At 40.5% G+C, this 23,071-nt stretch overlaps 1 protein-coding gene across 1 annotated transcript; it reads left to right on the forward strand.

Moving 5' to 3' along the window:
- The first annotated feature begins 7,123 nt into the window (after positions 1-7,123).
- LOC133467687 (POU domain, class 4, transcription factor 3-like) lies at positions 7,124-10,943 on the forward strand. Its single transcript, XM_061752822.1, has 2 exons — positions 7,124-7,549; positions 7,766-10,943. Exons 1-2 carry the CDS (start codon positions 7,469-7,471, stop codon positions 8,693-8,695), a joined length of 1,011 nt encoding a protein of 336 aa, XP_061608806.1. The 5' UTR covers positions 7,124-7,468; the 3' UTR covers positions 8,696-10,943.
- The last annotated feature ends 12,128 nt before the right edge of the window (positions 10,944-23,071 follow it).

Genomic DNA, 23,071 nt, shown 5'->3' on the forward strand with positions numbered 1-23,071 from the left:
GCTCCATCCTAATCATCCTTCTACCAATATACTCACTATTTCTCCTCTGGACGTGTCCAAACCATCTGCTCTCTCTAACTTTGTCTCCAAAACATCGAACCATGGCTGTTCCTCTGATGAGCTCATTTCTAATTTTATCCAACCTGGTCACTCCGAGAGCGAACCTCAACGTCTTCATTTCCGCCACCTCCAGCTCTCCAGCTGTTGTCTCTTCAGTGCCACTGTCTCTAATCGGTACGTCACAGCTGGCCTCACCACTGTTTTATAAACTTTGCCCTTCATCCTAGCAGAGACTCTTCGGTCACATAACACACCTGACACCTTCCTCCTCCCGCTCCAACCTGCTTTGACCTGTTTCTTCACTTCCTGACCACACTCACCATTGCTCTGGACTGTTGACCCCAAGCATTTAAAGTCCTCCACCCTTGCTATCTCTTCTCGCTGTAGCCTCACTCTTCCCCCACCACCCCTCTCATTCATGCACATATATTCTGTTTTACTTCGGCTAATCTTCATTCCTCTGCTTTCCAGTGCATGCCTCCATCTTTCTAACTGTTCCTCCACCTGCTCCCTGCTTTCACTGCAGATCACAATGTCACCTGCAAACATCATGGTCCACGGGGATTCCAGTCTAACCTCATCTGTCAGTCTATCCATCACCACTGCAAACAGGAAGGGGCTCAGGGCGGATCCCTGATGCAGTCCCACCTCCACCTTAAATTCATCTGTCACACCTATAGCACACCTCACCACTGTTCTGCTGCCCTCGTACATGTCCTGTATTATTCTAACATACTTCTCTGCCACTCCAGACTTCCGCATACAGTACCACAGTTCCTCTCTGGGTACTCTGTCATAGGCTATCTCTAGATCCACAAAGACACAATGTAGCTCCTTCTGACCTTCTCTGTACTTTTCCATTAACATCCTCAAGGCAAATAATGCATCTGTGGTAATCTTTCTAGGCATGAAACCATACTGTTGCTCGCAAATACTCACTTCTGTCCTGGATCTAGCCTCCACTACTCTTTCCCATAACTTCATTGTGTGGCTCAGCTTCCATATCTCCACAGGAATGTCATCAGGACCAACTGCCTTTCCATTTTTCATCCTCTTTAATGCCTTTCTAACTTCCCCCTTACTAATCATTGCCTTACTAATCATTGCCACTTCCTGATCCACCACACTTCTACTCTCCCTTCTCTCTCATTTTCCTCATTCATCAACTTCTCGAAGTATTCTTTCCATCGAGCTAGCACACTACTGGCACCAGTCAACATATTTCCATCTCTATCCTTAATCACCCTAACCTGCTGCACATCCTTCCCATCTGTATCCCTCTGTCTGGCCAACCTGTATAAATCCTTTCCTCCTTCTTTAGTGTCCAACCTGCCATAAATGTCATCATATGCCTCTTGTTTGGCCTTTGCCACCTCTACCTTTGCCCTATGTCGCATCTCAATGTATTCCTTTCGCCTCTCCTCCATCCTCTCAGTGTCCCACTTCTTCTTAGTTAACCTTTTTCCTTGTATGATTTCCTGTACTGTGAGGTTCTATCAACAAGTCTCCTCTCCTTTCCTGCCAGAAGATACACCAAGTACTCTCCTGCCTGCCTCTCTGATCACCTTGGCTGTAGTGGTCCAGTCTTCTGGAAGCTCCTCCTGTCCATCGAGAGCCTGTCTCACCTCTTCCCGAAAAGCTGCACAACACTCGTCCTGTCTCAGCTTCTACCACATGGTTCTCTGCTCTGCCTTTGTCTTACTAATCTTCCTCCCCACCACCAGAGTCATCTTACACACCACCATCCTATGCTGTCTAGCCACACTCTCCCCTACCACAACCTTACAGTCGGTAACCTCCTTAAGATTACATCGTCTGCACAAGAAGTAATCCACCTGCATGCTTCTACCTCTGCTCTTGTAGGTCACCCTATGTTCCTGCCTCTTCTGGAAAAAAGTGTTCACTTCAGCCACTTGCATCCTTTTTGCAAAGTCTACCACCATCTCTCCCTCCAAGTTCCTTTCCTGGATGCCGTACTTACCCATGAGCCCTATTTCCTTCACCAACATGCCCATTACAATCTGCACCAATCACGACTCTCTCTCTGTCTGGGATGCTCAGAATGACTTCGTCTCGCTCCTTCCAGAATTTCTCTTTAACCTCTCGGTCAGATCCTACCTGTGGGGCATAGCCACTAATCACATTATACATAACACCCTCAATTTCAAGTTTCAGCCTCATCACTTGATCTGATACTCTTTTCACCTAAAAGACATTCTTAGCCAACTCTTCTTTTAAAATAACACAGACTCCATTTTTCTACCCATCTACACCATGGTAAAATAATTTAAACCCTGCCCCTAAACTTCTAGCCTTACTGCCTTTCCACCTGGTCTCCTGGACACACAATATATCAACCTTTCTCCTAATCATCATGTCAACCAACTCCCTAGATTTTCCTGTCATAGTCCCAACATTCAAAGTCCTCACATTCAGTTCTAGGCTCTGTGCTTTCCTCTTCTCTTTCTGCCGAAGAACCCGCTTTCCACCTCTTCTTCTTCGACTTCGAGCCACAGTAACTGAATTTCCAACGGCGCCCTGCAGGTTGACGCCGCCGGTGGCGGACGTTGTTAAACCGGGCCACGACCGATCCGGTATGGAATTCTTTGGATGAACGCTCATATTTGTTTGGCAAGGTTTTAAGACGGATGCCCTTCCTGACGCAACCCTCTGCATTTATCCGGGCTTGGGACCGGCCTACAGTTTGCACTGGCTTGTTCCCCCCATAGGGCTGCATTAACAAGGAGATGTAAAACTTGAAATTAATCTGAATTACAACAGACAGCGAGTGAATTTTGCCAAGCTTGATTTGACTGGAGGTTGACAAAGCGCTGAGTGCATAGAATCTGCCGGGACATAACGTTTTTAACCAGTCAACGGGGAAAGATTTGTGCGCCCCAGATCGAAAATGCGTTACAAAATCAGAAAAACATGAACAAAACGGAACATACAGTGGGTACGGAAAGTATTCAGACCCCCTTACATTTTTCACTCTTTGTTATATTGCAGCCATTTTCTAAAATCATTTAAGTAAATTTTTTTCCTCATTAATGTACACACAGCACCCCATATTGACAGAAAAAAACAGAATTGATGAAATTCTTGCTGATTTATTAAAAAAGAAAAACTGAAATATCACACAGCTATAAGTATTCAGACCCTTTGCTCAGTATTTACAAGTAATAGAAGCACCCTTTTGAGCTAGTACAGCCATGAGTCTTTTTGGAAATGATGCAACAAGTTTTTCACACCTGGATTTGGGGATCCTCTGCCATTCCTCCTTGCAGATCCTCTCCTGTTCTGTCAGGTTGGATGGTGAGCGTTGGTGGACAGCCAGTTTCAGGTCTCTCCAGTGATGCTCAATTGGGTTTAGGTCAGGGCCCTGGCTGGGCCATTCAAGAACAGTCACAGAGTTGTTCTGAAGCCGCTCCTTTGTTATTTTAGTGGTGTACTTTGGGTCATTGTCTTGTTGGAAGGTGAACCTTCGGCCCAGTCTGAGGTTCTGAGCACTCTGGAGAAGGTTTTCGTCCAGGATATCCCTGTACTTGGCCGCATTCATCTTTCCTTTGATTGCAACCGGTCTCCCTGTCTTCCTTGGGACTGTATTGGACAGGTGATGAGCAGTGCCTGGTTTTCTCTACACATGCCACTTAGAATTAAGGCCAACAATTTCTATCTTGGTCTCATCAGACCAGAGAATTTCTCACCATCTTGGAGTCCTTCAGGTGTTTTTTTAGCAAACTCCATGCAGGTTTTCATGTGTCTTGCCCTGAGGAGAGGCTTCCGTCAGGCCACTGCCATAAAGCCCCGACTGGTGGAGGGCTGCAGTGATGGTTGACTTTCTCGAACTTTCTCCCATCTCCCGACTGCATCTCTGGAGCCAAAGTGATCTTTGGGTTCTTTAGCTCTCTCACCAAGGCTCTTCTCCCCCGATTGCTGTTTGGCCGCACGGCCAGCTCTAGGAAGGGTTCTGATCGTCCCAAACGTCTTCCATTTAAGGATTATGGAGGCCACTGTGCTCTTAGTAACCTTAAGTGCAGCAGACATTTTTTTGTAACCTTGGCCAGATCTGTGCCCGGCCACAATTTTGTCTCTGAGCTCTTCAGGCAGTTCCTTTGACCTCATGATTCTCATTTGCTCTGACATGCACTGTGAGCTGTAAGGTGTTATATAGACAGGGGTGTGGCTTTCCTAATCAAGTCCAATCAGTATAATCAAACACAGCTGGACTGCAATGAAGGTGTAGAACCATCTTAAGGATGATCAGACGAAATGGACAGCAACCGAGTTAAATATAAGTGTCACAGCAAAGGGTCTGAATACTTACGTCTGTGTGATATTTCAGTTTTTCTTTTTAAATAAATCTGCAAATTCCGTTTTTTTGTGTCAATATGGGGTGCTGTGTGTGCATTAATGGGGGGGGGGGACGAACTTAAATGATTTTAGCAAATGGCTGCAATATAACAAAGAAGGAAACATTTAAGGGGGTCTGAATACTTTCCGTACCCACTGTATATACTGTATATGTGTGTGTGTATATATATATATATATATATATATATATATATATATATATAATGACAGCGCCATCCTCCACATCAGCATCACCCACACAGACACACACGATGACAGCTCCCAAACAATGTCCACTCAATAATGAATGACCCTGGTGCCTATTAGGGGGGTAAAAAATGTGGGTGAGAAAAGGAATTTCATGCTTTATTTAGAGTAAAATGGAGGTTGACAGCTTGTGTGTGTGTGTGTGATGACATGCAGTCTCAGTCGAGGACTAGAGGATCAGCGCTACTAGATTTTAGTCCTTCATTAGATACCCACCCACCTTATCTCTCCATCCAGCCATTTTCTAAAGCGCTTATCCTCAGGGTCAAGGGTGAGCTGGAGCCTATCCCATTGACAATCACGATGCCAGGACAATGGTAGTATCCAGTACCTTATTCAGTCTGGTTGTCACCACGAGTGTAATGAATATTAGTGCCAGCGTGGTAATGGATGCCAGCCTGGCCACCATGCTGCTTGTTGCATTATTGACAAGTTTAGAGAAGCAGACGTGAGCATCGGGATCAGATGGAATAGATCGCCTCAAAAATACTTAGCTTGCACTTAAAAGTTAAATACAACTGAACTTAAAACATTTAGTGTCACGCTTGGAAAATGTTTAATCGACTAACATTATACACATTTTAATCATTTAATACAGTGATTATTTTGCATATAACTAGAGCACAGGTGTCAAACTCAAGGCCTAGGGGCCAAATTTGCCCACCACATCATTGAATGTGGCCCACAAAAGCAATTTATGTGCGTCGACTTCATGTTTCATTCTAAAATACCAAAATTTCCAATTATTTTAACCTTTAATAACGTTGAGAATTGCAAGCATTTATTTTACCAGTTCCCCAATGAATAATACTTGACCAGTTTTCATCAGCTTCTGATTTAAAAACTAGTTCTCCATCAATTTGTTGAGTATTTGTCATAATGGCCCTCACAGCAGGAAACCATAAGTATGTTGTGCCCCCCGGAAAAATTTGTTTGACACCCCTGCACTAGTGGAAGCCTGTGTACCACACTTATTAAGAATCACTGTTCTAGTTCATTCATATGAGGGAGCCAAGCAGCTTTGTATGAGGACAAACTTGATTTTCTAGATTAAACAGTAAGTCACATTTTTGAGAAGTATATTTTCAAGCAAATAAAATATTTTCAAGATAATAAAAATAATATAAAAAAAATCTTACTTACTGTTTATGTTTTAGATAAAATGTAGTGTATATATTCGAGATTTAAGTTGTAATGTATGTAAAATATTGGGTCATTCTGAGATGAAAAAATAAAGGTCATATTTTTAAGATTATAGTAATATTATGCAAGTGAAATTGCAAAATATTTAGGAAAAAAGGTGGATATTTTTTTAGATAAAAAGTCCATCATCCATTCTCTGAGCCGCTTATCCTCACAAGGGTCACGGGAAGATAAAAAGTCCTACATCTTTAAAGTTTTTTTTTGAGAAAATGTATACTTTTAGATTAATGTTATTATATTACCAGAATAAAGTCGCAATATTTTTGGGGGCGAACGTGTATATCTTCACAAAAATAAGTGGTATATTTTTAAAGTAATTTTCAAGAAAAAAAAGGCATATATATTTTTTTCAAGTTTTAATATTACAAGAATATTACGATTTTAATCTCAAAATATACAACTTTTTATACGAAAAATATACCACTTCATTCAAGTAGAATTACGACTTTGATCCAAACAAGTCTTTTTATCTTGAAAATATGCAACTTATTATCGCAAAAATCTTTGACTTTTGTCTTGTAAAATTATGATGAATAAAAAAATACCTGCCTTTTTATGTAAAAAATACTGTATGCGACAAATTTATTCATTCAAAATTACGACATCAATCTAAAGAAATATACACAATTTTTCATCCCCAAAATATAACGTTTTGATTTTAAAAATATCTTACTTTTTCCCCTTAAAATATTTGCCTTTTGTCTAGTAAAAATTACAACTTCAACCTAAAGAAATGTACGATATTTGTCTTGAAATATAATAACAATATAATATAGAAAAATATAAGAATTTTCTCGAAAAAGTAAGATTTTTACTGTCGTATTTTTCGTTTCTTTTCTGTGTGGCTTTAATACTTAGCAAGTTCACAGAAGACATCAGCACCGTGGACAGCTCATCAAACTGCTCGCCAAGTTACTGAGCTGTCACGATGCTTATTGGTTACACTGGCACAAGCGTGTTCAATATTCAATATGCCACCCACGTCAATGCTCACTTTTACCTGACACTCTCAGAGGGGTGTTTCATTATCGTTGTTTTCCACATGCTATAAAATGCAACAAACACGTTTATAATGTATTTACATTTCATTATGTTTTGTAATCAGTTTATTATTTGCTTAAAGAAAACAGCCACATCCCCAGATATAAGAGGATGTGCACACTTTTTGTTGTTGTTTTTATTGACATCCCCTCTCAAACAGTTATACAGGTTTATGGCTCACATTATGGTGGAAAACGTTTTGAAATTATTTATCTTGGTCTAATTTTTTTTTTATATCACATAAACTTGCCAGTTGAACAGCGGTGTGTAGACTTTTTATGTCCACTGTATATGTGTAATGTTGACAGCGCACAGCTATAAGGGATGTCGAGCGTGATCTTGCGCATGCGTTGAGGCCCACCTGTTGTAAGCGGAGCTGAGTAAAGTGTGCGAGGAGGGAGGTGAACGAAGAAGAAGACGAAGAAGAAAACGAGAGGAGGATGAGAGGGAGGTGTGGCGGGGGCAAAACGGATGCACTCAGTCCAGACTGGGACAACCTGCGGAGAGCACACGAGGAGGACGAGGCGAGGAAGAAGAAGAAAAGATGATGATGATGACTGTGGACGGCAAGCAACACTTGGGCCTGCACGAGGGCGTGCGCAGAGCGTGTGTGCAAGGGCCTCAGGTAGGTCGACGGAGGATGAGGGCAGAAGGACGGGGACGGGCGGGCGTAATCACAGAGGGAAAAATGTGTAAATGTGATTTGACATGACTTTGTTCCATCCGATACACACTCCTCCCTCCGCCTGCTTCCTTCCATATTAATTTTTATGACCCTCCTCTCCTCTTCTCTGACACAATTCCCCACTGACTCCCTCACCATGCGCGCTCCTGCTGGCAGCTCCAGGCCAATATATTGGGGGGCGGCGTGGAGGAGAGCCTGCTGGCTCGGGCAGAGGCTCTGCAGGCGGCGGCTGACAGCATCCTCGTCTCCCAGGCAAGGAGAGACGCCAGCTTCCATACCATGAGCGGCGTGCCCTCCTGCACCACCGCGTCCTCCTCTTCCTCCGCCGTCATCGCCTCGCACCATCACCAGAACTTCCAGAGCCACCAACTGGGGCAGAGCCTGGAGGCCGGGGACCTTCTGGAGCAGCTCTCCGGCAGCCTGGGGGTGACCGTGATGGGCGCGCCGCCGGAGCCGGGCGTGACGCTCCACCACCAGCACCCTAGCCACCACCACCACCACCATCACCTCCAGACCATGGGGCAGCTGCACCAGGCGATGGTCGCCATGGGCCACCCTCACCCGGCCGTGCCCGTGCACGGCGACGTGGAGTCGGACCCGCGTGAGTTGGAAGCCTTCGCCGAGCGTTTCAAGCAAAGGCGCATCAAACTCGGCGTGACCCAGGCGGACGTGGGCTCGGCTCTGGCCGACCTCAAGATCCCCGGCGTGGGTTCCCTGAGCCAAAGCACCATCTGTAGGTTTGAGTCGCTCACGTTGTCGCACAACAACATGATCGCGCTCAAGCCGGTGCTGCACGCCTGGCTGGAGGAGGCTGAGGCAGCGCACCGGGACAGGAGCGCCGCGCCGGAGCCGCTCGGAGGAGGGGGCGGCGGGGGAGCGGACGACGCCAGGCGGCGCAGGCGCACGTCCATCGCCGCCCCGGAGAAGCGGTCCCTGGAGGCCTACTTCGCCATCCAGCCCAGGCCGTCGTCGGAGAAGATCGCCGCCATCGCCGAGAAGCTGGACCTGAAAAAGAACGTGGTGCGGGTGTGGTTCTGCAACCAGAGGCAGAAGCAGAAGCGCATGAAGTACTCGGCCATGTACTGACTTTGAACGCATCATCAATAAAACACCTCTGCTGCTGCTGCTTCTGATGATGGTGACAATGCATTTTCATCAACTCCTAAAATTGATGATCCCGTGGGATTAAATTAAAACGGCAGCTCTTCACTTCTGATACTTGGGATTATCTGTTCCATTTTTCTTCATTTTATTGTACTTTTTTTGGGGTTCTCAAACTTTGTGGGTCCAGGGGAAATTTTCCAAAGACCAACCTCATAATCTTAATGCCAATTGTACTTAACTAGCATGCATGTAGACCCCTAAAGGCCATTGGAATTATTTATTTTTGAAACGTTTCAACATACATAGTAATATTTTCCCAATTTAGCTCAATTGGGTGTCAAATTCGGTTATGGTTTCCCGACTGGGAAAATCATATAAATGGTCATATAATAACATAAATTGAACAATTTGGTTGTCATTATTTTCCATGACTTCTGATTTCAAATCAAATCTATTGTTAAATATATAAGGACATTTATGGGCAATTGATAATAACAGTCATGGAAAATAGTGGAAACCAAATATTTTAATATAATATTTGTACTATATGTTGAGAGTGGATTTGGTGAGGGAAATGGTAGGTAAAAAGTGAAGAATTTTTGCAATTTTGGTAAACCATCTTCTGCCAAAATGATGAGAACAAATCCATTTTGCAAGAAACATGACAGTTGTTTAGGAGGGCCAAAAAAAGTGAAGTGATGGCCCACATGTAACCCTCGGGCCTTGAGTTTGATACCATGAAGATGTTGGCGTATTTAAAGCTTATATAAATCATTACCAGAGCTTGTTATTGGCTTATTATGTATATTTTATCGAATCGCCGGTTCTGCACTTAAAAAAAAAAAAAAAGATACGACTGAATAATTTATCGTAAATTATTTCCCAGACCCCCAAACTACGACTCACGGACCCCAGTTTGAGATCCCCTGTTTTAAAAGTATTAAAATGAGACTTATTGAACACACGATTGTGCTGTATAATACTATAAATACACCAGACACTTTAATTCACATTCAGGGATATTATGTCACTTTAGAAATGATATCAAACAAACTGTTTTAGTGTTGAGAGTACTGAGTGCGTGTTGGTTGACATCACTTCACTTTATCACGTCTATGTACAAATGTTACTGAATGTAACAAATGAATGATTGCTGTGTGGATTATTTATGTTGAATTATTTATAACACTTTCTATATTTTATTACCTTTTTTTTTTTTGGAGCATTGTAACAAGAGTTTATGCATTTCTAAAAGCCAGCAGCTCTACAGAGCACTCGCCGGTCAGTTTATTAGGTACACCTGCCCAATGCAAAAACAATGCTTCATTTTACTTAGAATACTTCCACTGATGTTTTCGGGGTGCTTATATTATTGTTGGTGGATTATGCATGTGTGCCTAATATTGTGGCTGGCGAGTGTATATGTGCACACACACAAGACAGCACGTCATTGAAAGAATTGCTGCACCTTTAAATTTCACTTTTTAAAAGGAATAAATGATTGGTTATTTTGTAAAAGTTGTTATTTGTGTGACTCATTTGAAACTTGGGATGGGTGATGATAAATAAAAAATAAAAAAAAACTTATAAATGTTTATGGAGCCCAGACATATTCATATTTCACTTATTCCTCCCACATCCTCGTTATATGGTATCGTTTTCGGTGATTTTTATAATACTTAGGACGACCTCTTTAATTGATACACTTTCAAATATGGATGCAGCGTCATGACGATGCGATATTAATTATACGTTGGAATAAAAATGGAGTAGAGGGGCGGGAGACGTGCAGCATCATATGGTGAAGGTATCATTTGATTCATGTTTATTATAAATTTTGTGTCATTTACAGTATATATTTGTTAATGTTCTTTTTTTCTTAAATAAGCACAGATACATATCAAATATTGAGTTCATCGTTTTAATGATAATTTTAACTGTTTTAAATGTTAAAACAAGAATAGCTAATTATTTTTAATCAATGGCGACATAACCCGAATTCGTACGTAAGCCGGAACACTAACCCACGATAACAAAGCAGTAATAATCACAGCAAACATTAGTATGAAAAACAATTAAATGCCATCAATATATTGTAAATAAAAGTTCAAAAAAGATGCAAGCATACCGTGCGTAACCATAAAATGTCGTATGTCGGGACTGTCGTAAATGGAGGTTTCCTTGTAGTGACTTCTGTGCGTATTAACATCCTCTTTATGAATATTTTAATATGCCATCTATTATTGTATTGTGTTTAAGGTTCTATTTTTGTATCAATTAAAATGTCCTCTAATTGGGACTGTTGAACTGAATAAAACACACACATGTGCACCAATGTTAAATCATTTTATTTTTACTATGGTGTTTGCCTGTAGTGGTGTTGAACTGAAACCCACCATACTGAGACTTGTTCCTTGTATTCTGAAACGAAATAATGATAATAATAATAATACTAATAAGAATAATAATGCAAAATAATAGACACTGCCCTTAGTTGTGCAAAAATTAATACTGTTAAAGTATGTTTTTTAAATCAGACACAAAAAAGTGTCATTCATTCATTCTTTTTGCATGGCATTAAACTATTCAGATTTTTCATTTTTTTTTTAGCAGAAAGATTTCCCCCATTATGAAAAAAACCTTACTTGCCGAAATATGTGAAAAATCTAATTACATGCAATTGACCGACCTCGGAAATTAATAATACCACCTGTCTGATATTAATATTATCTGATGAAACAACGTGTGAAAACTTCCCTAGGAAAAAAATAACAAATAAATAAAAGCTCAAATGTTTATTTACCCAAAATCCTGTCTGTATAACATTTTGGAACACAGTGTACTGTATATTCTTCAAGGGAGAGACAGCTCTTGTATTGGAATTCACAGTGCAAGTGCACCTAATGAACTGTCCGTTGGGTGCATTAAAAACCCATCCACAAATAATTTTATGTGTGGGGGCGGGGGCATCAATAGAAGGTTAAACAGGGTCTGGGCCATGTAAATAATGGATGGGCGGCTTGAAATGAGAAGCGGCCGTGCTGGTAAGTGGAGCTGAAGGCGTGTGTGTGTGTGGCAACGGAGGCACACTTTAATTATTTACAATGCAGGTTGTCATGCAACAAGCTTGCATTGAAATGTTGTTGCTTTTATTGGGGTGGGGTGGGGCGGTGGGACTAACATCTTTGACGGGGATGTTGACAGAATGGGGATGAAAGTTGCTATGGAACAGTGGAGTGGGCAAAAAGGCCAAAAATATTTAACCAACAAATTATATTAATCCATGTCATAAAGATTTGTTGCATCACATTTTCATGTACTAGGGCCCTTAGATGACTTTTGAATAAACTTACAACTCCAATTGCAATGAACTTGGGATGTGGTGTTAAAGATAAATAAAAACAGAATACAATGATTTGCAAATGATGTTCAACCTATATTTAATTGAATACACCACAAAGACAAGATAATTAATGTTCAAACTGATAAACTTTATTGTTTTTAGCAAATAATCATTAACTTAGAATTTTATGGCTGCAACACGTTCCAAAAAAGCTGGGACAGGTGGGAAAAAAGACTGAGAAAGTTGAGGAATGCTCATCAAACACCTGTTTGGAACATCCCACAGGTGAACAGGCTAAGTGGGAACAGGTGGGTGCCATGATTGGGTATAAAAGGAGCTTTCCCGAATTGTTCAGTCATTCACAAGCAAAGATGGGGCGAGGTCCATCTCTTTGTGAACAAGTGCGTGAGAAAATAGTCGAACAGTTTAAGGACAATGTTCCTCAACGTAGAATTCCAAAGAATTTAGGGATTTCATCATCTCTGGTCCATATCATCATCAAAAGGTTCAGAGAATCTGGAGAAATCACTGCATGTAAGCGGCAAGGTCGAAAACCAACATTGAAGGCCTGTGACCTTCGATCCCTCAGGCGGCACTGCATCAAAAACCAGCATCAATGTGTAAAGGATATCACCACATGGGCTCAGGAACACTTCAGAAAACCAATGTCAGTAAATACAGTTCGGCGCTACGTCCGTAAGTGCAACTTGAAACGCTACTATGCAAAGCAAAAGCCATTTTTCAACAACACCCAGAAACAGCGACGGCCTCTCTGGGCCGAGCTCATCTAAGATGGACTGATGAAAAGTGGAAAAGTGTTCTGTGGTCCGACGAGTCCACATTTCAAATTGTTTTTGGAAATTGTGGACGTCGTGTCCTCCGGGCCAAAGAGGAAAAGAACCATCCGGACTGTTATGAACGCAAAGTTCAAAAGCCAGCATCTGTGATGGTATGGGGCTGTGTTAGTGCCAATGGCATGAGTAACTTACACATCTGTGAAGGCACCATTAATGCTGAAAGGTATATACAGGTTTTGGAGAAACATATGCTGCCATCCAAGCAACTTCTTTTTCATGGACGCCCTGCTTATTTCAGCAAGAGAATGCCAAACCACATTCTGCATGTGTTACAACAGCGTGGCTTTGTAGTAAAAGAGTGCCGGTACTAGACTGGCCTTCCTGCAGTCCAGACCTGTCTCCCATTGAAAATGTGTGGCGCATTATGAAGTGTAAAACACGACAACGGAGACCCCGGACTGCATAACAGCTGAAGCTGTACATTAAGCAAGAATGGGAAAGAATTCCACCTACAAAGCTTCAAAAATTAGTGTCCTCAGTTCCCCAACGTTTATTGAATGTTGTTCAAAGAAAAGGTGATGTAACACAATGGTAAACATGATCCTGTCCTAGCTTTTTGGGAACGTGTTGCAGCCTTCAAATTCTAAGTTAATGATTATTTGCTAAAAACAATAAAGTTTATCAGTTTGAACATTAAATATCTTGCCTTTGTATTGTATTAAATTAAATATAGGTTGAACATGATTTGCAAGTCATTGTATTCTGTTTTTATTTATGTTTAACAGAACGTTCCAACAATTGGGGTTGTACTTTCAAAGGTGCTATTGACTTGAAATTTCACCAGAGGTTGGGAACAACCCAAGTTAGTAGAACAAATAAGCTCAGAAATTAAGTTGGGTGTAAAAATGTGAAATGACACGGGGGGAAAAGTATTGAACATATAAAGTAAGGCATGCAAAGCCAAGACAACACCTAAAATCTATCAATAATCAAACAGCAATCCAGCCCCTTGTCAGTGCAAATGTATATCAGCTGGTTCAGTCCTAATTGATGGCCTACAAAAAGGTCTCATTACCTAGGTGTGAGTCAAAACATATTTCATGATGAAGTTTATCAGTTTGAAAATTAAATATCTTGTCTTTGTAGTGTATTCAATTAAATATAGGTTGAACATGATTTGCAAATCATTGTATTCTGTTTTTATTTATGTTTAACACAACGTCCCAACTTCATTGGAATTGGGGTTGTATGTATAAACTGTATAATTGCACACACATACACACACAAAATGGCTGACATGCCAGGGGCAGGGTAGAGTAAGGGAATGCAAGAGGGGAGAATGGGGAGAGAGTGTGTGTGTGGGGGGCACCCCTCCTCCCCCCCAAATCAATAATTCATCCATAGCCAGTAGCAACAAATGAGAATGAGGAAGACAGCTAGCTCGCTACTCTATTAGTCATCTTCTATCACCATCATGACAACTATCAACACGCACAAACACAGAACCTGAGGATTGGATGATGGATGTCTTCTAAATGGAGATGATGTCCATCTGTCTGTAACTGCATTAAGCTTTTCTATAGTGGGAGATCTATGGAGCAACAGTATCAACAACCAAAACAAAGCATTTGATTTGATTTGATCCAAACATGCAGCACACTGAGAGGTGTGCCTAATATTCTGCCCGAATGTTATTACTCAGTTCAGGTGTGCCTAATGTGGTCCGTTAAGGGAATAAAATGTTTTTTTTTTCCAAGTTGACATTTTTTTAAGGAGAGAAAAATCTGCAACATGTGATGAATCATGATTAAATTAGGTGAATAATAAAAACGGCGGCACGGTGGATGACTGGTTAGCACATCTGCTTCATAGTTCTGAGGATCGGGGTTCAAATCCCAGCACCGCCTGTATAGAGTTTGCATGTTCTCCCCATGCCTGAATGGGTTTTCTCCGGGCACTCCGGTTTCCTCCCACATCCCAAAAACATGCACGGTAGGTTGATTGGAAACTCTAAATTGCCCTTAGGTGTGAATGTCTGCGCGAATGATTGTTTGTTTCTATTGGCTGGGGACCAGTTCAGGGTGTACCCCGCCTCTCACCTGAGGATAGCTGGGATAGGCTCCAGCACCCTTGTGAGGATAAGCGGTAAAGAAAATGGATGGATGGAATAATTAAAATGTAAAACTAAAAAAATCAGGCTGAAAGAGCTCTAAATAATTCAGGTATTAAGAGAAAAGCAAGCACTAAGATGCAGTATATTACATTTAAATTAATTTTGGATGTATTTCCAAATCTTTTTCAGTTTCCTTTAGTTTCTTTTCATTTTTTCAGAATTTTTTGTTTTTTTGGGGGGGGTGAACTATGTGAAACTATGTGATTCCCGTAGCCCGATAAATGCATCAAAATTGACTATAAAGTTGGGTATTGCGGATATGTGGTACCAACTGCATGTCTGTATCTAGATACTTTTAAGAAATGAGTTTATGAGCCATAACATAGAATTTTTGTATACAAACGTATTAAAGTTGAAATATGGCTATTGTGGACATTGGGTACCAAAATACCTTCCGTACAGCCATGCATTTTCCATACATCCCAACTTCATTGGAATTGGGGTTGTAGTTTTTGATATACAACATTCTTATAGATGCATATTTTAGCATATTTACAAGGCTTATAATCAATGCATTTCGAGTTCTAAAGAAAAAAAAAAATTTTGCGGAGGACATCTTGGAACTTTTCGTGGCCAGCGGTATTTTTGGAAAGCGTGGGATTTTAAAAGTACTGTATATGTACCAAATTTCATGCTTGTATCCACATTTGAATGATTATTTCACCTATCTGCGGTGAAAACAACATTTCCACTTACTGCAATTGGTTTTCATTGGACAGTGACTATATGTCCCCTGGTGGCTGTGAGCTTAATAAAAGCGATCTGATTGGAAACTCAGTAGGTGCTTCAGAGTCAATGAGATTTTTTGGGTGTAAATAATTCAGTAATTAACTTCAAATGCTAGTCATTAACTGATATGGTAGATTTCATTAAGTCGCTATCCTACAAAAAACATGTATTGCCATTTTTTGTTGTTGCGTTCATTTATTTAATTTTATTTTATTTTATAAATTTATTTTATCTTAATATTTATGTCCGTTTTTATAGTTGACATATTTAAATAAATAAATAAATAAATAAAATCTTCAAAACGTTTTACAAAAGCCCAGGGGTCCCTCGTGCTTGGGCACCTAGTACACCCAATCCCTCTACACACAAACAGTAAAATACTTTACTTTAAAAACATACATTGACATAATTAAACAGGATGTAAAGAAATTAAACAGCTTTAGCCACATAGTGCCCCTTGTTCTAGTGTGCATGCCTTGGCCATCTGGGGCCAGTATAAGATAGACGTACATGGCAATAAGCCAATGTAATATTACTCGTTCTTCGCAGAGGATAAAGAATACATGCCTGTGATTAATGTTATATTATCGGTCTGAGACCGATGCTATTTGTTAGCCCATCTATGGTGTTTCCCATTATGTGTTCACATTAAGCTAAAGTTTAATGGTTGTTTTAAATACACATATAATTCTTAATTTGACAGTAAACTTCAACAGGGCGTGGCATTAAACAGTTTGCAGGCTCTTTTTGAAAATATTTTTTCACTATCTGCCAAGCTGCTGCTTGTTGTGAAGTGATTTGCACTGAGTTCACTGCCACCATATAGCGCTCGTATCTCAACTTTTTGCTCGCAAGTCAAAGCAAAAAAATAACAACAGTGTATCCATCCATCCATTTTCTGAGCCGCTTCTCCTCACTAGGGTCGCAGGCATGCTGGAGCCTATCCCAGCTATCATCGGGCAGGAGGCGGGGTACACCCTGAACTGGTTGCCAGCCAATCGCAGGGCACATACAAAGAAACAACCATTCGCAATCACATTCACACCTACGGGCAATTTAGAGTAGTCAATTAACCTAGCATGCATGTTTTTTGGGATGTGGGAAGAAACCAGAGTGCCCGGAGTAAACCCACGCAGGCACGGGGAGAACATGCAAACTCCACACAGGGGGATTGAACCCCGGACCTCAGAACTGTGAGGCAGACGCTCAAACCAGTCGGTCACCGTGCCGCCACAACAGCGTATCGTATCTCGAAAAACTCGTAAGTTGTATCGCAAGGCACCACGGTACTTTCTTTTTCTTATTGAGCAACCTGATTGGAGGCTAATATAAAACAAACCAACAAAAATTGTCATCCATTTTTTTGTCTGAGAGAAAAATAGTAGCTCAAGAGATCTTTAGAAAACACTGTGAATTCTATGTTGTCACATAAACACAATGTGCAAGGTATCCCCACAAAGAAAATCTCGGAAGAATGTGGAATCCCGCAGACAAAGGACGAGGGGTGGAAAGATATTATTAGAGGCGCTCTTACTTAATTCATCCAGCAGAACACTACAATCCTCTCCATTCATAATTCAAAGTGCTCTCCATTATCAAAGTGCCTTGAGGAATAAGATTAGTCAGCCAGAAATAACTCACAGTGGTGTGATTTCTTTCTCTCTTTTGGGCAGGGGTGGGTCAGGTGATAGATAGTCTGAGAGGAAGTCAGCACAGTTAATTATCCTCTCCAAGAAAATGTGGCTGCACAGAGAGGAAACTAGGAAGTGGAAAAGTCAGGAAGAGGAAAAGGGAAGTAAAGATACAGAGGAAATCAGAACGGGACGACAAGTTTGACATTCCGTCATCCCAACTGTCCAAACTCATCATGGCGTCAAGGTGAGCGCACGTCCCAGCGGTCTGAAACAAAGCTGACGTTGAGCCGGTGTGACAACAGGGAGCCCCCGTGGGACCCTCAGACACAAGACAAGAGGGCCCCGGCGTGTTGCGTGCAAAGGGGGGAGGCGGGCTGACATAATCAAAAACACTTGGAAGATTTCTTCAGCGCTTCCTCCAATTTGGGAATAAGTTTGGACACATTCCATCCATTTTCTACTTTGCTTGTCCTCAATCGGGAGCCTATCCCAGCTGACTTTGGGCGACAGGTGGGGTACACCCTGGACTGGTCGCCAGTCAGTTGCAGGGCACATATAGACACGGACAACCATTCGCACTCACATTCATACCGTCACTGAGTGGGAACTGAACAAATTTGTGATAAAATAAAAAAATATATATACAAATTTGCTGATACAGCCCATGCTTTTTATTTGACAGTGGACTTGTACAGTGCAGTAATTATCTACAGTATAGTGCTTGTCCTCATTAGGGTGGCGGGCCAGCTTTTACCCTTCACACAAAGAAAACAGTTTTTTGACAAAAGTTTTAAAAAAGAGAATAAAGAAAATTTGGAGCTAGAGTAATCCCCCACTATTCACAGGGGATAGTGGCCAAGACCTGCTGCGAATAGCAACAAACATTTATTAATTACTTTAAAAGATAAATATACCACAAACTGTAATTCAATCTCATTTTACATTACCATTAAGAATAAATGGCTGACAGATTATTTGATTTCGAACAAATGTACCCAAAGTGCGCACGACGACTCGCTGACATACAAAGCCTGTCTCTGTTGAGATGTTTCACTTCAACATAGTTCCTTGACATCAAGATGCCACAAAATGGCGCTATGTCTAATAGAAAAGTAGTCCTACTTTTCTAGTAGAAAGTGCAAAAAGCCCTATGTTGTGGCATCTGGGAAGTTTCAGAAAGTGCACCAAAACATTGGATGGGCGACTTTTTCAGCAAATAAAGCTCAGTTATAGGTACCCTAAAAAAAATCTTCGATAAAATAATCAGGTTCCGATAATAAACAAATAATAATTATCACAATTTAACCTTTTATCTGTCTCTTCAATGACATTAAATTTATGAGGGAAAAAACCTTTGAAATTGAAATTGGGAAAAAAAGATGACATTTTCAGCTCCTTTTGAGATCTCTAGTAATGCTACGAACAAACTCTGAATGTGAAAAGAAACTGCATTAAAATCCTGGAAAGAAAACTACAATAACGCCCTCGATCATCATAATCATGATCCAGAATCACGATGATCTTGAAGGATCTTTGTTTTGTCTACAACAGGGACACAAGGAAACAAGGAAGTGAGAAGAAGTGTTACAAGATGGCGAGCGGAGAATACGCCAATGGCAGCGACCGCCTCCCTGCTCCCTTTCTTTGAAGACGCACATGAAACACAGAGCAGAAGCCCCTGGAGGACGGCCCCCGGCAGTTGCGGCAACACCCCCCGCTTCCACCCAACATCAGCCCACACCAGCCCCGCCGTCTGATCCCAGAGGCCCCGGGCCCTCAAGTCAGCCCTGAGGCAACTCGACCAAAAGCAGCTGACTGCACACAAAAACAGAGAAAGAAGACTAGAAAAAATACATCAAGATACATAAAAATGTCTTTTAACACCCGATGTGTGTGTTGACACAGTTGTGGCATTAAGAGGGAAGACTCTTTTGTCTGATATATTCTCACCAGTCAAACACAAGGATAGCGGGTGTCTCTGCCAAATGTGCTTGAAAAAAATGTCAAGTTACATGAAGACACATGAGCAAGCTGTCAAGTGCATGTCACAGCAACAGGTGGCGCTATAGCACCAAACCACGGGGCCATTTTAACCAATTAGATGCCGGAAGAAAGTCATTCCCAGGAAAAGACAGGAACACATTTACAACAATTAATTCATCAAGTGGAAAATTATTTAAAAAACAAAACATTAAATAATAGAAGAGACAAGGCCAAAAATTAAAAACAAAATTCATTATAGTCAAATTAAAAAATTAACATGTGGTTGATTAAAATAAACTAAAAAAGAAAAATAATTAAAGCATGATTAAGCAGCTGTGTAGTGCACTGAATGAAAGAAAATCAAAATAGTAACAGTAAATAGAATTAGACAAATAAAATTAAAACTGAGCTGTGGACAACCACTCATTTAAAACTGAATTATGTCACAGTTAAAAGCGATTAATGAATGACAATAAGACATAACTTAAAATAAAAAATGTAATAAACGCAGGCAAAAAAAATAGCAGATTTACTCATAAATCTAACAAATCCAAAAATTACATGGTGCAAGATAATGGAACACCTTTTGAACAACTATTTTATATTTTTCTCAAATTACATCCAAAGAGAAAATGAAAACAATTAAAAGCATCAGCCTCACGCAATGATTGAAGGAAAATACAAAAACAATCTAATTAAATACAATGATATATATTTACATACACACACACATACGTACACACACAAAAAATTGTGAATAACTGAAAATATGTTAAAAAAAGCAACATCAAAACATTAAGGCACACAGGTATAAAAATCCTATTTAAAAAAATAATGAAAATAACATAAATAAAATTAAGCAGCGGTCAACTGCAATGACTAAACAAAGAAAGAAAAAATATATATATAAATTGAAAAACAATTAAATTACATAATAAAAGACAAAATATCACATCGATACAATTCAATTAAATTCGAAAAGAAATTACGCAGCCGACCACCAAGAGGCACAGAAATTAAAATTTGGGTTATTTTAACCGTGTTAAAAAACAAAAACAAAATACAACTCTTGTATTGTAATTCATTAGATCATGTACGTCTCACTTTTGGAGATTCATTAAGGTTTGGGATTATTCCAACATGTGTATAGAAAAAAAAAGAAAGATCATTTTTAAATAATAATGAGTCTCACAGTTCAGTAGCACATGCACACACACACACGCACACACACACACACACACACATACACAAAGACACACTGAATTTGACACATGGACCTGACCTCCAACAGGAAGCGCCTGCTGCGCCCCTCCTCCTGCCCATACAGTGCTCACATTGCATCACATCAGCGAGTGATGGCTGCAAGAGGGAGAAGAGTGCTGAAACATGTTCCTTCCAGAGAGCTGTGCATCTACACCCGTGTATTTCTGGGAATGGCCCGAGTGCTTGAGTGCACCTGCGCAAGACAACAGTTTCTTTAAGACTTCTTTGTGGGCTGAATATTTAACGGGAGCTTATTCATATTTGATCAGAGCTTCTGCGGCTAAGTAGCTAATAAACAGATTAGCCGCCCTATAAAAAAAGGAACGTTTATTGGCGATGAATAGTTCTCATCATCGTTTTGTGACTTAAGCATAAAAGCTTTAGACTATAGATACAATCGAGGCCGTGGAAGTTTTGGTGGTTAAGGTTCTGGTAAGGTGGAGATTTCCAGTTGAGATAATTAGAAATGATTAAAGACGATAAATTCAGCACAACAACACAAAAAGACAAATGTGCTGGAATCAAATCTTAAAAAACTGATTATACTTATCCCCAGTGCTTAGTATATTATCACTTATGAATTATTTTTTTTTCTTTAGTGCAGAGTACACGTCACACACTTGCGGAAACACTTTATCTAACACACCTGAGACCTTGTAACATTAATGTGTCACATGACACCGGGGAGGGAAAATGGCTTATTGGGCCCAATGTGGACATTTTCACTTATGGGTGTACAGTGTGCGCTCGCTATATCATGGTTTACCTATTGTGCATTCAGTGCACTGCAGACCTTTTTTTCTATATTCATATCACGCATAATTCGCTATATCATGTGATTTTGAGTGTATGCTGTGATTTCTTTGTGGTAAAATCAACACGTACTAGCCTGAAACAAAACAAAACTGTGAAAAAAAAGAAAAATGCATTAAAACATATATTACAAGGAATAAAATGTACATAGTGTACAGTACTATTGTATGCTTAAGAGTTTAAAAGGTGTTTGAGGATACAAAGTGCTTATAAGAGTATGGTGAAGGTTAATAGGTGTGGGGAGAAGATTAATGTCTGGGGAGGTCCATACAGCTTTAAAATATGTATAAATAAGCAAAAACATGTTTATTACTTCGGGGATTTCACTTATTGCGAGGCCGTTCCGGAACCGAACCCCTGCGATAAACGAGGGATTACTGTACTCACTTTTATTGCCAGTGGTTTAGAAATTACTGGCTGTGTGCAGGGCTGATATGATTAACTGAATAACTCAAATAACCCAAATACAAAATAAGTCAAAGCAAAAATTTTCCACATGGACTAATGTGATTGCAGATGCACGCACACTCTGTGTAGAAATAAATTATCATGATGGTGATCGCTCAAGGAGGAAATAGTCCGTAAAAGACAGTGAAGTTTGGAATCATTTCACACTTTAAAAAAAAGATAAAGTGCATTGTGTCTACTCCAAAGTAGAATTTGCCTATCACAACAGCACATCTACAATCGTAAACACAAGACAACATATTGATATTAGCTAGTTTAATATAGCCTACTGCTGCTAGTTAGAACATATTGTTACAGCCCCGCAAGTGGTAAAGGACAGCTGGCGGTGCATTTTCAATTGCTTTATTAGTTAGACTAGCTAACCTGAGCTAAAACCAGCCAACTAGACTCTCATTTGCTGATGCACACGTCACTCACCATAGACTCGCCTGACTTTGGTCCGGGCAGCGTGGGATCAGTTCCCACTCAGTGACGGTGTGAATGTGAGTGTGAATGGTTGTCCGTGTCTATATGTGCCCTGCGACTGGCTGGCGACCAGTTTAGGGTGTAGTCCGCCTTTCGCCCGAAGTCAGCTGGGATAGGCTCCAGCGTCCCGCGACCCTAACCAGGATAAGCGGTCTTGAAAATGGATGGATGGATGGATGGATGGATGGACGTCACTCACCAGACCAGGCCTCACCTTTTAAGACCACACACATTCAGAATCAGATACTGCAGTGTAGAATGTGATGATGACGCCCACCGAGTGGACAAAAATACACGCACCTCACATGCACATTTAGTTTTGGTATTGTTTCTTAATAATTAAAAATATATTTTTATCTGACTACTCGATAATCGGTATTGGATAATCAGTAGAATCATTGATTATAACAATATTCGATAGCTGCCCTAGCTGTATGTTATTTTTGAAGGGACCCTAATTTTACACAAGCTGTACAATGAATACGTTACATTGTAAAAAAGCACAATTTTTTCAGTGTTGTCCCATGAAAAGCCAAGTACTCACTTTTTTTGAGATACTGTAGACTGCTAACGTTTTCTCCTCGCACTAGCTGCTGACTGGTTAGCCGCCATATGCTTGTCACTTATGATCACACGATAGTGTTTTATGTGTGGTGTTACAATCTTAAAAGTGTTACATTAAATAACTGC

This window comes from Phyllopteryx taeniolatus, chromosome 17 (assembly GCF_024500385.1).
Source record: "Phyllopteryx taeniolatus isolate TA_2022b chromosome 17, UOR_Ptae_1.2, whole genome shotgun sequence".
Lineage (NCBI taxonomy): Eukaryota > Metazoa > Chordata > Actinopteri > Syngnathiformes > Syngnathidae > Phyllopteryx > Phyllopteryx taeniolatus.

Excerpts from the sequence above, each read along its gene's own strand:
- LOC133467687 (XM_061752822.1), top strand. The coding sequence starts at position 7,469 with ATGATGATGATGACTGTGGACGGCAAGCAACACTTGGGCCTGCACGAG. Across the intron at positions 7,550-7,765 it reads CGTGTGTGCAAGGGCCTCAG|CTCCAGGCCAATATATTGGG; the intron begins GTAGGTCGACGG and ends TCCTGCTGGCAG.